This window comes from Orbicella franksi, chromosome 9 (genome assembly GCF_964199315.1).
Source record: "Orbicella franksi chromosome 9, jaOrbFran1.1, whole genome shotgun sequence".
Taxonomy (NCBI): domain Eukaryota; kingdom Metazoa; phylum Cnidaria; class Anthozoa; order Scleractinia; family Merulinidae; genus Orbicella; species Orbicella franksi.
Window position 1 is genome coordinate 27386802 of NC_138153.1, and position 11951 is coordinate 27398752.

General features: G+C 39.6%; 2 protein-coding genes across 4 annotated transcripts in view; one reads left to right on the plus strand and one right to left on the minus strand.

The window, feature by feature from the left end:
* LOC145497157 (synapsin-2-like) overlaps nucleotides 1–8911 on the minus strand; it is a 49847-nt gene extending 40936 nt beyond the window's left edge. For all 3 annotated transcript variants that reach the window (XM_081476959.1, XM_081476958.1, XM_081476961.1), the window contains exons 1-5: nucleotides 8422–8911; nucleotides 7853–7913; nucleotides 6237–6328; nucleotides 5330–5486; nucleotides 4941–5030 (exon numbers count right to left, since the gene is read on the minus strand). In XM_081476959.1, coding sequence (XP_081333085.1) covers nucleotides 4941–5030; nucleotides 5330–5486; nucleotides 6237–6328; nucleotides 7853–7913; nucleotides 8422–8630 — 609 coding nt within the window. In that variant the 5' untranslated portion in view covers nucleotides 8631–8911. The remainder of the gene's footprint in view (nucleotides 1–4940; nucleotides 5031–5329; nucleotides 5487–6236; nucleotides 6329–7852; nucleotides 7914–8421) is intronic.
* Nucleotides 1212–4488, plus strand: LOC145497160 (metalloproteinase inhibitor 3-like). Its single transcript, XM_081476964.1, has 2 exons — nucleotides 1212–1668; nucleotides 3194–4488. Exons 1-2 carry the CDS (start codon nucleotides 1554–1556, stop codon nucleotides 3730–3732), a joined length of 654 nt encoding a protein of 217 aa, XP_081333090.1. The 5' UTR covers nucleotides 1212–1553; the 3' UTR covers nucleotides 3733–4488.
* Nucleotides 8912–11951: the final 3040 nt, after the last annotated feature.

Genomic DNA, 11951 nt, shown 5'->3' on the forward strand with positions numbered 1-11951 from the left:
TCCGAAAATTGAACGTCCGAAATTTTTAACAAGTAATGTGAGCCTAAAGCCTTGTTCACCTTGATCTATTTTTAGCGTGATTTCAACTTAGGAACATATCAAGGTTGCAGGCAACCCAACAAAAGCTGTTTGATTTTGCAGGATAGAATTCGACAAATGACAAGGACCCATTAGGAAGTAAGAATAAATAGCGACATTGGGGACGCTAATAATGCGTTTCAACTTAGACAACAAACATCAGTGAAGTGTGATTTGCACTTCACTTGAAAATTAGTTTGTAAACTGACGGCAGATGCACCATGAAATTAATTTACGAAACTCATTTAACTGGAGTTGTTATTACTCAAATCGAGCGAACAATTTCTGTATTTTATACAGTTTTTTGAAGTAAGAGATATAACTCTCATTTACATGTACCATAAAGTAGTTCTCTTGTATTAACGAGCACCAAATTATTTGGTCAAACGTCATAATCTTATTACGAAAACTTGGGGATATTATAACAGAATTTTAAAGGCTAGTTCTGAGCGGCATAGTCTATTGTGGCGTAAATGAAGTATAATGTAATCATGGTTTGGATTTCTTTGCTGCTTGGATATTAAAGAGTTTGTTACTTCAAACAAGTGGTAGTCTGAAAGTTATTTTTTACTGAAAGAGTCCCGAGATTGTTTCAGTTTTCTGTCAGGTTTATAGGACCCTGTACTACACGCCTTGAAAGGCAGTTTTCGAACTACAACACACTCCGAACTGAATCTAAATCATATCGGGAAAACCAGCATGCCTGGTTTAAGGAAGATACGAACCTGTTTTAATGTCCTTTCTCTTCTTAACGGCATTTAGCGTGTTGTTTTTTTCTTGACGATTTTATCACTTGATCAAACAAAAACTGTAAAACTCCTTCTTTCTCCTGTCTCTGGCCTTTCATTTCAGATAAAGCATGCAGCCGGTGTTAAGCGCGGGAAAGCATGCAGTCATGTTTATCACCGCAGTTTGCTTGTTATTTCTTACCAAGCTACGATGGCCAAAGAAAAGGAGTATTTAGAGCATCCAGCCAGTTTTACGCACGGGAAAGCATGCAGCCGGTGTTAAGCGCTGGAAAGCATCATGCAGCCAGTTTTACGCGCGGGAAAGCATGCAGCGGTGATAAGCGCGGGAAAACACTCAGGTGGTGGTAAGTGCGGGAAAACATGCAATCGCCGTTAAGCTCTGGAAAATACGTTACAATGGTAAGGGCGGGAAAGCTGGAAAACCCAGTTTACGAATGCTGAGAGTTTGCTTGTGATTTGGCATCGAAAACGGCGCGTTCTTGTTGGTCAGCTTGTTCACCGTCATTTCCTTTTTGTCATCTATATTTACGTCATCATGAGCTTGCAGATCATCATCGATAACGTGATCAATTTTCCACCAATGGCAGAACTCGGCATTGCGCAATACTCCAAAGCGTGTTGACGTCATCTGGATAAATAAGACGGCCTGGCGCTTGATATCGGTTTGGAGACTTCAGTCGGACAAGTTTAAACGGTCTGCTTTGCTTTACGGACAAAAGCGCCACGATGACTGAGGTGATTCTGTACTTAATTACAGCGCTATTGTGTGTAATAACGGTAAATGAAGCGTGCAAGTGTGCCGTAGTACATCCACAGACGAACTTCTGCAATGCAGATTTTGGTAAGATTCTATTTACTTGCGTATTTTCCTTTCTCCTATGGCCTGTCTAGTGACTCCTGTCCGTTCTCAGTTTTTCAGTTTCTCATTTGTATGTCCTTAGCATGTCTGAGAGGGTACGCCAGACTTACAGTAGACTCAAGTTTATTCTAAATTCAAGGGACTTGAGACCAATTCAAGTTGGCTGGTGGGGCTTTGATTTAGTGCCAGTTTTGTAGCGAGGAATGATACAACTTAACAGTAACAACAGTCTATTTTTTCGTTGATGAATGCTCTATAAAATTCGAGGACAGTTTTCTCACTTTTCAAAGCCTCTGTTCGCTACGTATTTGTTGACTTAAGAAGAAATGCCATGTTGTTTACCTCGTGTGACGTCTTCATCGTTGTGCGAACATAACATTTCAGTTTGTTTATTGTCCAATTTCTGTACTGAATGTAAATACAGAGAGGAAATGCTTAACTCGCTTGTCATGTACTTTTATGAGTCTCTTCATGCTTCACGAGGTGTGTAAGCGCAGTCAAGCAACAGAAAATACCATTTTAACATTGCGTCGAGACGGCATTTGGAGAAGGTATCTTATTCGACAATTTAAGCTGAAACGACCCCCGCACACCTAAGATATCCGCCATCCCGAATAATCCTTGTCGGAAATTAACTTCTTAACTCTGACATCTCTGTTGACTCAGTAATGTTTACGGACTCGTCTGGAAAAAGAACGGAAATTAAGGTTTGAACGCCTGAGAGATAAGGAAAATATCTGCCAGAACAAAATCTAAAGTCATCGATGGTCACTCTATGCTTGGGTAATTCTTTGCATTGAGCAATAACTTATTTGCTGTTATAAATATTATATAACTTTTGCTTTTACAAATGATAAAAGCTTGTGACCTTAGTGGACTGAAAAAAAAGACGCTTTATAACCCAGCACTGATTGCTACACGTCTAGAAAAGTGAAAACTTCTAATTTCCTTTCTGAAAAGCTTTCGTAATTACACTGCCGAAAACTGTTCATTTATAGTTACTGTCACGTCCAATAAACCAAATTTAAAATGATCCGAACTTCTCATGATCAGAAAAAAAGCCGGGTTTCTTTTTGCAGTAGTTTTTCTCCAGCTTCTAAAATACCCAAAGGAAAATAATCACAGACAACGCGAGTTCGAATTTTGAGTTTGTTGACTTCATTTACGGAATAAAAACTTTATGAGCTACAATTAAATGCAGAGAGCAATTTCTGACTTGAGAATTTCGTGTTAAAACGCGATTTTGTCAAACTTTCAGTTTGAAGCAATCCGGACAATAAAAAAATGTAAAAGTGTATAACGTGCATTTGTTTTCAAGTTTTGCGTGTTAGTTTTCTCATTTCCATCCACGACTTCACTGTAATAGCACCTGTCATTTGTAATAAAGCCTCTAAGCAAACATCAAACATTTTTTCTTGGTTGCCAATGATATCAGGAAAATTAGTGTCGCCAATAATCGGTGGCATTATCCTTTTAGTAAATATTGACGCATGTCTTTCTCTGACAGCCATCCGCGCTAAAGTGTTGAGTGAGTCCCAGACTAACAATAGCCGAGTTTACACAGTCAAGATCTTGAAAGCCTTCAAAGGAACTAATGAAATTACTCGGATCACTGCAAGTCAAGTTAAAGGCGCAGGAAAACGCAAGAACAAGAAGGTGGCTCATGTTACGACAGAACTCCACTCGGCTGCCTGCGGAGTGAGCCTCGACCAGTCAAAAACTTATTTGCTACTTGGTTACATTGACGAGCAGAAGTTACGAATCGACTCGTGCCAGTGGAATGCGCTATGGACAAGCGCCACTGCTCAACAACGCCGCGGGCTCAAGAAACTCTATGGTCAAAACTGCGCATGTCGCATTGAAAAATACTGCTTCAGAAGACCGACCGAGACGTGCGACGATATGATTGATGGGTGTGATGTCCCGGATGCTGATCCGGCGGTACGCTTTTGCAAGAAAAAGAATGCCTACTGTAAAAAACTGGGAGATGAGTGCAAATGGATCATTGTTAAGAAGGCTTTCCAAAAGTGCATTTCGAGTTATTAGACTTGAATGAAATTTAACTTGTCTTCCCAAACTCGTTGTTTGCAGTACATTTTTAAAAAATGTTTTTCCATTTCACTACGATTTGAGTAAGTTAACAACGCGTGATCTCTGTCGATTCAAACTGAAAATTGGAATGTCATTGCGCATTAGTTACGTCACGGTTTGCGCATCTTAAAATGTTTAACCTAAATTTTTCAAGTTGGTCGTTGGTAATCCGTGTAAATCTTCTCCATCCTTAACTATCTTTGTTCCTTTATGGTTTATTATTATCTGTTTGGTGTTTCTCTATCTTAGTAAACTATTATTTTAAGGTTTTAGTTAATTTCAAGGTTATTTTGAACGTGGCTGAAATAACTCAAAATACCGTGACTAAGCTCCTTCAAGGTTTCTTTACGAACGCCGGGATGCAGGAGACTAAGTTCCCTGACGTTTAGTTTACTCATTTGATCCCAAGACACATTAACAAGTAAAGTCTTCTGACAACTTTAATATACTGTTAGCTAGAGAGTTAAGGAGAATAAAGAAATCGTCAACTAGATGCGGACAGACATGTACAGCTAAATTCTTAACAACCTTTAAGAGGAGGAATAAAATCTCTACTCTTCGTAGTAGCTTAGGCTGTTTTTCTACCCCAAGAGTACTACGGAAAGTTTAAAAGTCAAAGCGTCGATGGCATTTTGTACCATTAATAAAATGAGGTTATCAGGGGCGCAGGACGATTTAAAAATCATCATGGAATCTAGATAACGATCCGGCAAGGAGGTAACGAATGATTTGAGGTAAATAACTATAGGAACCCATTGAGAGTCCCATGGCTCAGACACGCGCTCCAAAGTGATAAAAATTAAACCCGTATCATTCCAAATAAAGTCAAAAATAATCGTTTCTACGAGCTGGACCGGTGTGTGTCGGTGGAATAAGAAATGTGAAACGGGTTTCATTTTCAGCAGTAGACGAAGCCAGCGCGGAAAAGCAGCGAACAGTTAACCCGATGCAGAAATAATCAATTATTTTAGTTAGCTGTAATCAATAGCTGTTTAAAATACGCGAAGACCAGAAGCAAAGGACGGTTCATTAGACTGTTTTTCTTGTTACCAAAGTTGTTAGTTAATTACTGAAGTCTTGAGTCAACAGCTACTGAGACAATTTCCTTTAAGAAGACTAACTTTTATGGTTACCTACAAGTAAAAGATTTCTTCGACACTTACCATTTCCTTGTAATTTGGATAGTACGCTTGTTCAACCAATGGGAATTCAGCCTTGCCCAGTCTCTTCTGGAGCTGGATGAGTTGAGCGAACTGGTAACGAGAGAACAGAAATATTAATGTTCAAGCGATACAAATTGCTTTACAAGTCTCTCTGTTTAATAATTTTCCAGCGATTAAATCCATGGCCACATGTCGCACGGAAATCTATGGAGTAATTCTATCCTAGACTAGAACAAAACTCATTCGAAGTATAAATGAAACAATTTGAAATGAAGGCTTTAATTAAAGAAAGAGGATTGGGCAGACTTAATGGCCAGTTTTTCGGCCAGCAGAACTAGCTTAGGACAGAATTAGATTGACTTTGAGGAATTTGAAAACCTTAGACTTACCACCCAGGGCTTCTCTGCGAAATTGTAGATGGATGTTAGCGAGTTCACACTCGGTACATTGCCAAACTGTAGCCCAAGAAGAATACAGCGGTAATCTTCTCTCGGCCCAATACCCCGCACACTCTGCCGAACAAGAACGAAGTCGGGGCGAAAAGACCTGGGAACAAATGAGTGTAAATCAGATATTGTAATTCGCGGTGGCTTAATGGGTAGCGCGCTGGACTCCAAATAAAGTAATTAATAAGGGTCGTTGTGTTGTGTTCTTGAGCAAAGCACTTTACTCTCACGGTGCCTCTCTCCATACACACGTATAAATGAACAAATGGGTAGGCTCGAACTCAACTGCGAGAGTAGCCTGACAGAACATTGTCAACCTAACGCACAACAGTACAAAACTGTAGTTAAATTAAACAAAGATACAGCACTCAGCGCAAGTGCTTAAAAGGAGCTCAGTCACGGTATTTCGGCCTGTTACCTTTAAGTTGAAGGAAACCTGAAAATAGTAGTTTACAAAGATAGAAAAACACCAAAGAGATAATAATGAACCATAAAAGGACAAGGATGGCCAAGGATGGAGAAGATTAAAACGGATTAACAACGACAAACTTGAAAACTTTAGGCCAAATTTCTCAAGATGCGCAAACCGTGACGTAGCTACTTTAAACCAATTAGAACTTTAAAAACAAAACATGTGACCGGCAGGAAATAGAGCAAGATTCTATGACTTCGATTTGACTTCTCCAAACCTTACAAAACAGTAACTCAATTGCCATAGCACTTTGTAAGTGATTAATTTACGAACCAGTTACAGGGCGCAGAGCAAAACGCAGAGCCAAAGTGCACAAGTGAATATATATTGAGATACGTCTTCACTCTAATGGTTAGGTTCTAATTTCTTTATATTTACCTGACAACAACAGTTCCCTCGCGATAGACCTGGATATCAACCATTGTGCCACTGTCTGAGTACGAGGCGAGATTTAAATCTGCAAACTGAGCCTGTATACGAAGAAGACCAAGAAAAAGATTTCACTACATTCCTCGATGTTTTCAATTCATAAAAACTGCAATTTTCAGCTCCCTGTTCCCTTTTCTTAAACAACAACCACGCAGATTAGTTACTAGTATCCCTCGCAGCCGTTATCCGGGTCATCATTGTCGGTTATTGTTTCTCCGTATTTGCAGCCGGGCTTTGCGAAGCATCCACGAAATTAGTAACGAAAGTATAACGAGCGGTATACTCTTAAGAATCGAGCCACTTCCTTAGTGAAACGGGGTTTCTCTAAATGTCGAGAGACCCGAGCCCCGCAGTCTTGGTGCAAACAACTTTTTGGCGGGGAAAAAGCAACCGGACGCTCAATGTGGCGGGAAAAAGATCAAAGGCAAATATGGAATGGTCTTCAGAATTTTTATGAATTTAGATCAGAGAATCGAGCCACTTCGTTAATGTAACGCGGTTGCACTAAACGTCGATGGTGCAAATAACTTTTTGCCGGGAAAAACCTGAAGTAACCGGCCGCTCACTGTGCCAGGAAAAAGAGGATCAAAGCCAAATATGGAATGGTTTTCAGAATTTTGATTGGCTGATTTTTCTTAACAAACCAAATACATTTAATGTACTCCAAGCGTGGCCTTCTAAGCTGTAAATCCTTTTCAAAAAGAATTCTTTTCTAACATTATACTTTCTAAACAAAAAACTCCATATAGGGAAACGTTTTACTTTTTAGCTCACGTGATTAAAAGAAAATTTTCAAAAACCACACTTATTAAGCTTTTTTCGTTGAATCGCAACTTTGCTGGATATGACCACTGGCAAAATGCCATGAAATTGAAACATGCAAATAGGCGACAAATGCGCCACTTATTAATTTTTCACGGGACCAAATTTGTTCTTTCGACCTCATATTGGTTGCCTCTGTATACCTCATCTATTAAAAATCGCGCCTAAATTTTAATAAGCATACTGTGCCTGAACACCGCCAATTTATGTCAAAAGTGATCCTCACTGACGCCTTTTTGAACAGTTTAAAGAGAAGTGGACAAAAGGCGCGGGAAATAGATGCTAATATTCGGTTGTCGCAATTTGTGACTGTGTCGTATATAACCTCATTAACCGCGCTGACCCAACCTACATGACATTTCTTAATTTCGATATTTGTTTCAGCCGTTCAAACCGCTTCTTTGGCGATAGAGATAGCGAATGAAAAATGAATGAAAAACCTCAAGCGAGCGAAGAGTCTTGTACAAAGCTTAAATTGTGTCGGAGGATTTGCAATTAGCCGAGCACATTGTGTTTGACATGATCCCGCCGAACTTAGACCTCAAGAACGCAATTATACAATAAAATGAAAATTTTCTGAGGGCGAGCCGGATTAAAATATAAAAGGTAAACACAACAGTCTTCTTCCGTTTGTGGGCATTTGTCTCCTTTGCGTGTCGAACCGAATTGATTTGTTGTAAAGATACCAGACGCTTAATAGCTTTAATACAAATATATGAAGTGGCAATAAAAATGCATCATACCTGCTCTACCCTCACGTCATAAACTCCTCCATGGAGTTGCCTTCCTTTGAATATCTTTGCCCTGTTGAAAAACAATAAAGCTATTAGTTAAATGACTGTCTACATGACACCAGTGAGAGAAATATTGAACTCGAATTAATAAAATCCAATGCGTTGCAAATTTTCACAAATACACCGTTGATAGATGAGTTCCTAGCACGATTCCGGCTATATATATATTTTATATTTATGTAGTTTGGGGTTGGGAAAATGTGAAATACAATCCGTTTGTAAATTGCTACATGATTTCCGCAAAACATTCGGCGCGATATGGAAGTGAGCTCGAGACTGAAGCAACATTAATGTGTAGCTTGGTTTGATAATAACTGCAGGTAGGCTGGTATGGCTGTAGAAAACGGCTGTTGTCATATTGAAATTGGAATCAAAAGTTGCAATCTTTGATCTTCGATCCATGTAACTTTCTATTAAATTTATACCGAAAACTTCACGTCAGATAACTAAAATATAAAACAGATAAACTTCTATCCCAGCGGAACGAAGGCTTGGTTTATATAGTCAATGGCGCTTACCAATCCGTATCGGGTGAATCAATAACAAGAAGGATTTTCATCTTTTTGGCGGCGGGCGATCCCCTTGGCGGCAGCGAAACATCTTCTTTCGAATCCGTCCTCGGTCTTGCAGTTGAGGTATTAACCGTTGTTCGCTCTGTGTCTCGGGAAGGGCGTAAGTTACTTAAATTCACCCCACCAGATATCTTCAACTTCTGCAGAAACTCCATTTTCCCACGCGCGCTACACTTGAGTTTTTGTTTAGATGCTTGAAGACCCGTAAAATTCAAGATCGCTCCAAGAATTCCTCAAAACATACGGTTTGGGTCAAGAAATTAGGCTGTATTTTGCGACTTCCCGCTCAATCAGTGATTTCCGCTGGGTTCCAATATTGAAAGCATGGAAAGTTTTCAGCATTCAACAAGCCAGAACGTCTTGAGAATTCTTTTCAAGTCAAATTTAAGCTCAATAGATTACTCTAGCAATTGCTTGGGCAAGACCCACCGATGTAAGCGTGTTGTGTATTTTTAAAATATTCACAGAACACTTGGCAAAAGCACCTGTTTCATAAAATTACTAGAAGACAATTCTATTGTGTGCCGACCAATTACCAACGGGGTTAAAATCATTGCATATTCTAATACAGAACACAAGAGAACATTTTCTTGGCTTCCGTCAAGAGAAAAATAGCGGGAAAAAACCTTTTTAATGACTTTTAAGCGATTAAAAAATGCGATACAAAAAAATGAATGGGAAAATTATAACGCGGTTATGGTGAAAACGTTTTCACGACGTATTTTCAAGAAATATTCGCTGACAGCAACATTTTAAACTATCACTTAGGAAAATAAGGTTGACAGTTGTACTTAGACTATTTACAAAGACGAAATGCGTTTCTGAAGCTATGAAAAATTATTTGGCGGTAAAAATGGTTTCACACAGCAAGTATATCCGAAACAGTAAATGATAGAAGCCTAATGTATGAAAGTCAGTTAGCACTTTTGTTTCAATATACATAAATTCAGGAATTTATTAGCGGGTCGACTATTGTTAAGAAAGCTGGCCATTTTAATCGCTGATATTTAGATTTTTTCTGTGATAATGACCTATGTGAGCTGATTTCCATGAAAACCAGTCAGCACAGACCTGAAAGAAGATATGTTACGCTGTTTCTAAGCAGTTAGGTTCCGTTCGAACGATCAACTTCGAAGCGCGCTAACCCCATTAGGTCACGACAACAAACTTCAATGTATGATCAAACATAACTTTGTTTACACAGTTAGTGGTAGTTTTAATATATTTCTCCAAATCATTCTGTTGTTTCTATTTCCAGAACGGTTTTGTCGGATATTATAAGGCGGTGCGAAGATATGAATTATGTTTTCGAGTGGTATAAACAATATTTTACGCACGAGCACGGCGAGTGAGTTAAATATTGTTATTTTTTACACGGGAAAATAAAATGCATATCTTCAGGCCATCCTGTAATTTTATTTTAATTATATAGATAAACTGATCATTTGCACAAAAAACTGTGGAAAGGGGAAAATGACGTCATCAATTTTACAAGTAGTGTATTTTACAGTAAAACACTCGTGTCTGCATATTAAACGAGGCTATTTCACAAAGCAAAATATGAGGTTTTCCGGGAAAAGATGGCTTCATCTTCTAATCTGGTTTAAAAAAGGGAAAAAAAACAATAACGCCTTCATGAAAAGGATTCCGGGCGAGATTTTCCTGAGTAGAGTAATAGCTATTTCGGCGACAACGCCCATAGGGATGCATCCCTTATTACAAATGTAGTTTTCTTTTTAACTTTTAGCCCTTCTATTACTAGAAGTATTTAAGCATTAAAGCATTATTTTTAATGTTTCCGATAGGCTCGCGATTTCTGCCGCTCGATCTCTAGAGGGCTTCTTTCCCGAACAAGCGGCTGGTAATCGAACCTAGGTTTTCGACATCCTGTGTTCTGATGGTCAACGCCAATACCAAAGGTGGATGTTTCGGATGAATTTGACATGTTAGTCTTCATGATAATTATAACCAGATAAGCTTATGTTATAACTTTTTGAGGCCTTCTTTCATTTATTTATCAGAGCTGGGTCATTCGAAAGCCAGTAAAAGCTGACCCAGGATTACAAGTTAACCGAATTTTAATTTTTCTTGCATAAAAATGTTATATAATAATTTATACAGGAAACTTCACCGAAAAGTTACAAAACTGAAATCAAAATTCTCGCTAATCTCGCGAAACTCGAAAGTAACGGTCCCCCCGAAAGTAACGGCGCACCCGAAAGTAGCGGCCCTTTGAAGAAGTCAATAGGAAAGAAACTCTGATCTCAAGCGCAACATAGATGGATCAGCCTGACTGGACTGACTGCAGGACTGAACAACCTAAAGAGTTATTTATTTGTGGTTTTATATCGAACGTTGTGGGAGGCGGGAGGCGCGGTGGCCTCATGGTTAGTGCGCTCGTCTCCGGATCGAGCGGTCCGGGTTCGAGCCCTGGCCGGGGACATTGTGTTGTGTTCTTGGGCAAGACACTTTACTCTCACAGTGCCTCTCTCCACCCAGGTGTATAAATGGGTACCGGCTGGGGGTAACCCTGCGATAGACTAGCATCCCATCCAGCATTCCTAGTCGCTTCATGCTACAGAAACCGGGATAAGCTCCGGCCTGATGGGTCACTTGGCTCGCATGCAGACTTTACCATTTTTTTATATCGAACGTAAGTGAATCTATCTTGAAACTATGATTTATAAGCTGTACCTGTCGGGCAGCAGGGTCAAATGATACAGTACCGTTAGTAACATTGCGATACAATGCGACCATTATACTTTCGCCCTACAGTAGGAACATAGTGCCTTTTCGTTATACAGCTGACCGTAATTAGTAACATATATAAAAGGAACTTTTACATGTAATTTCATGATACGCGTCCGCTTTGTTTAAAACTTACAAACGTTTTTTAACCATCCGAAAATAACGGCTACCCGAAAGTTGCCGGCTAAATCCGAAAGTAACGGGGGCCGTAGTCTTCGTCCATCCTAACTGTTTTAGCCTGTGAGCAGGCTCACCTTTGAGTCACACGCGCGAGCGGCGAACAGCAAAGCGATCCGGCGGGAAGGAGTCTGGTGAAGAGGCGCCAAGAAAGTGAGCCTGCCCTGATTTCTGTAATTTTTTCATTTCTGCTTCGCCCGAGCCCCAGAGCGAAGTGAAATACCATTGGTCGAAAAGCGGGAAAGGCGAAAACACTGTCAATCTATTATGGTTGATAAGGAGCGATTAAATCCCCATAGAGCCGGTGATTTACCGCACAATGAAAAACAAGTCGTCCACATTAGGAGTCAGAGGAAGAGTTGAGTGCTCGTATCTGTCGTATTACTGATGTTTTAACAAAGTTCCAGTCTATTTCTGGTTAAATTTCAAACTACAGAGGGAGCAGGAAATAGCAGTTGAAAGTATGTTGATGAATCAAGACGTACATGTCGTGTTACCAACTGCATATGGGAAGATTAAACGTATGTGATTGCAAGCGGGCAACGAAACAA